Below are 3,796 nucleotides of genomic sequence, written 5' to 3' on the forward strand. Positions count from 1 at the left end.
AAAACCAAAAAATAAATAATAAAAGCCGTCATGTGCCTATGGGTCTTGCTTTCTCCTCTCTATTCAGAGGCAATCCTTTGTCCTGCAGGACAGTTATCTCTTCCCCCTTTCCCTTGGTCCTTTTCCTTCTATCTCCTCTCTTTGTCTCTTATTCCTTGGCTTTGTCCCTCTGGGCAAATCTCCTTTGTGCTAAGAACTTGGTCTTGGGGTACCTGAGCTGAAACTGGTCCCTTCACAGTCTGTGCTCCATCCAACATGGGTAGAGGGGGCACACATTCTAATGGAAGTACATGCTGAGTGTGGTGGCACACACCTTTAATTCCAGCACCAAGAAGCAGAGGCAGATGGATCTCTGTGAGTTCAAAGCCAGCCTGGTCTACATCCTAAGTTCCAAAACAGTAAAAGTTATATAATGAAAACCTGTTTCCAAAAAATTAATAAAGAATTTTCAATATGTACAAACCACAAGAACGTGAAACCGGCTTCAATTTATATGCGCACTCGGGCACTAGAGCTCAATTCGGCGGCAACTGGTGAGACCCGGAGCGTGGGAAGGAAAGGGATCTGGGATTAAGACAACACCTGACAAGGCACAACATAGGGAAATGGGCATACATGATCCAGAAGTTTACACAGGTAAACATTCCAACTGTGCTAACTGTGCTGACGCAGCATGGAGAAGGAAGGCTCCTCTCAGCCAAGTCCAGTCTCTCCACAACGACAACCATCACACACAGTTATGTAAGGTAAGCAAATAGCACACTTCTGTTTCTCCCTTCTGGAAAATTTCTCCTTTAAGAATCCATGGTTGGGGAGAGGGTAAGGAGAGATAGCAAGATGGCTCCTCAGATGCCTAATGACCAAGAACCACATGACGCAAGGAGAAAGCTGATAAAGCTGTCCTCTGATCCACACATGGGCGACTTTACCCACACCCCCACAAATACACACACTGCATACATGAAAATGAAAAGAATCCAAGGTGTAGCTCAGCTGGTAGCGTGCTCCCCTCACTCACAGGTGGCCCTACATTTGTCATTAACACAAACTAAGATGGAAACAGAAACATCTGAGTTCAAGGCCAGCTACATAGGAAGTTAAGAGATTTGAGCTACACAAGCAAAACCTTTTCTAAAGAAAGAAACAAACCAGGTGGGCAGTGGTGGCGCACACCTTTAATCCCAGCACTCGGGCAGAAGCAGGCAGATCTCCTGAGTCCAAGGCCAGCCTGGTCTACAGAAGAAGTTTCAGGATAGCAAGTCAGGGATATACATACAGAAGAACCCTGTCTCAAAAATCAACCCAAAAACAAAAACAGAAACAGAAACGAAGGGAGGAAGGGAGGGAAGAGAGTCTTGGGGAGGTGGTAGCTCATGCCTTTAAGAAGCAGGTGGATCTCTGTGAGTGTGAAGCCAGCCTGGCCTACATAGGGAGTTTCATGACGCCAGGATTATGTAAAAAGACCCCATCTCAAAAGCAAAAAAATAAAAAGAAAGAAAGAATTGAAGAAAAACAATGTCAGTGCCTAGCTGTAGCACAATTAATAAAAAACCCAGAGACAGAAATTGGGGTTCAACCCAAAGGTCAGAAAAGCAAAACAGCCAGCCACTGGTTCTTACCTCTCTACCTCAGTCTGAAATGGCAATCCTGCCTCCAGAAATCTCAGAATAAGACTGAGCTGAGACCTGTCTCCTCCCGTTTTATATTCCTCTCTAGTGCTGGCATGCACCATTACTGCCCAGTTTCTATGGCAGTGTGGCTACTGGGACTAAAGGTGTGTGTCACCACTGCCTGTCTGTGAGGCTGGTCAGCGCAGCTGTTTAACTCTCTGAACTTCAGAAAAGCTTCATTTATTAAAATACAAATGAAATGTCACTACACCTGGCAGCACAGGAAAGGAGTGACAAGCTGAAAAAGGGAAGAGGGAGAGGAAAAGAAGAAGAGGAGAGAAGGGAAAGAAGGGTGGGCAAAGGGCACTGGAGGAGGAGGAAAAGGTAGACCCAGGTGTTACCTCGGTGACTTTCCTTTCCACTTCTGTCCCGTCCACGTAGTAAACATCTGTGATGACACGGGTGACAAGCGTGCGGACTTCACGGATCGTCCTCATGTGACGATGTAAGACATGGCCGTGTGGAGGCTGGGGCATTTCAAATTCTTCTTCTCCCTACAACAAAAGAGAGGGCACAGTAAGAAGAGAACCAACAGAGTGGAAGGCAGTCATAGCTCTTAAGCTAAACTGTCGGATGAACGCTGTTCAGAGAGCTCATGAACCGGACATACTACTTATTCCATTTATTTCAGTAAAACTGAGGCTGGAGAAGTCTGTGGCAGTCTGGCTTGATCCATACAATAAAGCTCAGTCATAGTATCGAACACATTATTGTTAGATTGTAATCATTTAGATTTTCTGTTGTTTCTTTGTATAGTTCAGACTTACCTTCAACTAGGTACCCCAAGCTGCTTTCTCCAACTCCTGATCCTCCTGCCTCAGCCTCTGATAAGTGTATTCCACCACACCCAGCTAATCCTTCTAATTCTCATGACAACAGTGCTTGACCTAAAAAGCAGGTGCTCTTTAATCTTTAGAGAAGACCAGAATCACCTATTAACCCATCAGTGAAAACCAGTTCATTAACAGAAAAATCACATTGCTTCTCCAGAGGTTAAATACAAAACGCTTTCTTGTTTAGTTTTTTTGAGACAGGTTTCTCTGTGTAATAGTCCTAGCTGTCCTAGAATTCTTTCTGGTCTTGAATTTAGAGATCCGCCTACCTCTGCCTCTCAAGTAAGTGCTGGGATTAAAGGCATGTGCCACCATTGCCCAGCGAAATCCTGGTCTACAGACAGAGTTCCAGGACAGTGAAACCCTGTGTCAAAAAAAAAACAAAAACAAAAACAAAAAAACCCAGAAACTCTTAATCTGTTCCCATGAATAGATTGGGGTTTTGTTACTTTGTTTAGACATGCGGTTTCCCTATGCAAACAGGCTGGGCTCACTCCCAGAGATCCACTTGCCTTTGCCTCCTCACCAATATGTACTGCCTGGTTTTAAATCAACTTAACACAAGCTAAAGTCATCTGGCAGAAAGGATCCTCAGTTAATAAAATGCCTCCATAAAGCTGGGCGGTAGTGGCGCATGCCTTTAATCCCAGCACTGAGGCAGAGGCAGGCGGATCTCTGTGAGTTCAAGACCAGCCTGACCCACAAGAGCTAGTCCCAGGACAGCTAGGGCTGTTACACAAAGAAATGCTATCTTGGAGGGAGAGGGGAATTCTATAAATAAGATCTGGCTCTAGGACATTTTCTTAGTGATTGATAAGGAAAGGCTCAGCCCATTGCGGGTGGTGACACCCCCGGGCTGGTAGTTTGATTCTCTAAGAAAGGTTAAGCTAGCCGTCATGAGCAAGTCAGTGGTGAGTTGCCCAGCATAGATGCTGAGACCTGAACCCAATCAGGTCCTCTGTAAGAGCAATAAGCAGCTCTCAACCTGCTGGGCCATCTCTCCAGCCCCTAACACCTTTCTTAGCAGGAGAAACTATTTCTTAAATGCATTTTTTCATTCTGTATTACACGATAGTAACAGTTATCAAAGGTGGTTGCTGAAAACACCCAGAACAACCACTAGGTAGGAGCTAGAGAGATGGCTCAGCGGTGAAGAGCACATACTCTTGAAGAGAACCGGAGTTCAGTTCCCAACACCCACACTGGGAGACTCAGAAATGCCCTAAGTCATTGGATACAGCACCCTTTGTGGGACTCTTTTGTCACTTGCACTAATGTACACATCCTTTCTCT

At 45.2% G+C, this 3,796-nt stretch overlaps 1 protein-coding gene across 5 annotated transcripts in view; it reads right to left on the reverse strand.

Moving 5' to 3' along the window:
• The window catches only part of Tp53bp1 (tumor protein p53 binding protein 1), an 89,177-nt gene that overhangs the window by 12,645 nt on the left and 72,736 nt on the right, over window positions 1-3,796 (reverse strand). For all 5 annotated transcript variants that reach the window (XM_005364330.2, XM_005364331.2, XM_026787642.1 and 2 more), the window contains one exon: window positions 2,012-2,164. In XM_005364330.2, coding sequence (XP_005364387.1) covers window positions 2,012-2,164 — 153 coding nt within the window. The remainder of the gene's footprint in view (window positions 1-2,011; window positions 2,165-3,796) is intronic.

The sequence above is a fragment of the Microtus ochrogaster genome, assembly GCF_000317375.1.
Source record: "Microtus ochrogaster isolate Prairie Vole_2 chromosome 14 unlocalized genomic scaffold, MicOch1.0 chr14_random_1, whole genome shotgun sequence".
In the NCBI taxonomy this organism is placed as follows: Eukaryota; Metazoa; Chordata; class Mammalia; order Rodentia; family Cricetidae; genus Microtus; species Microtus ochrogaster.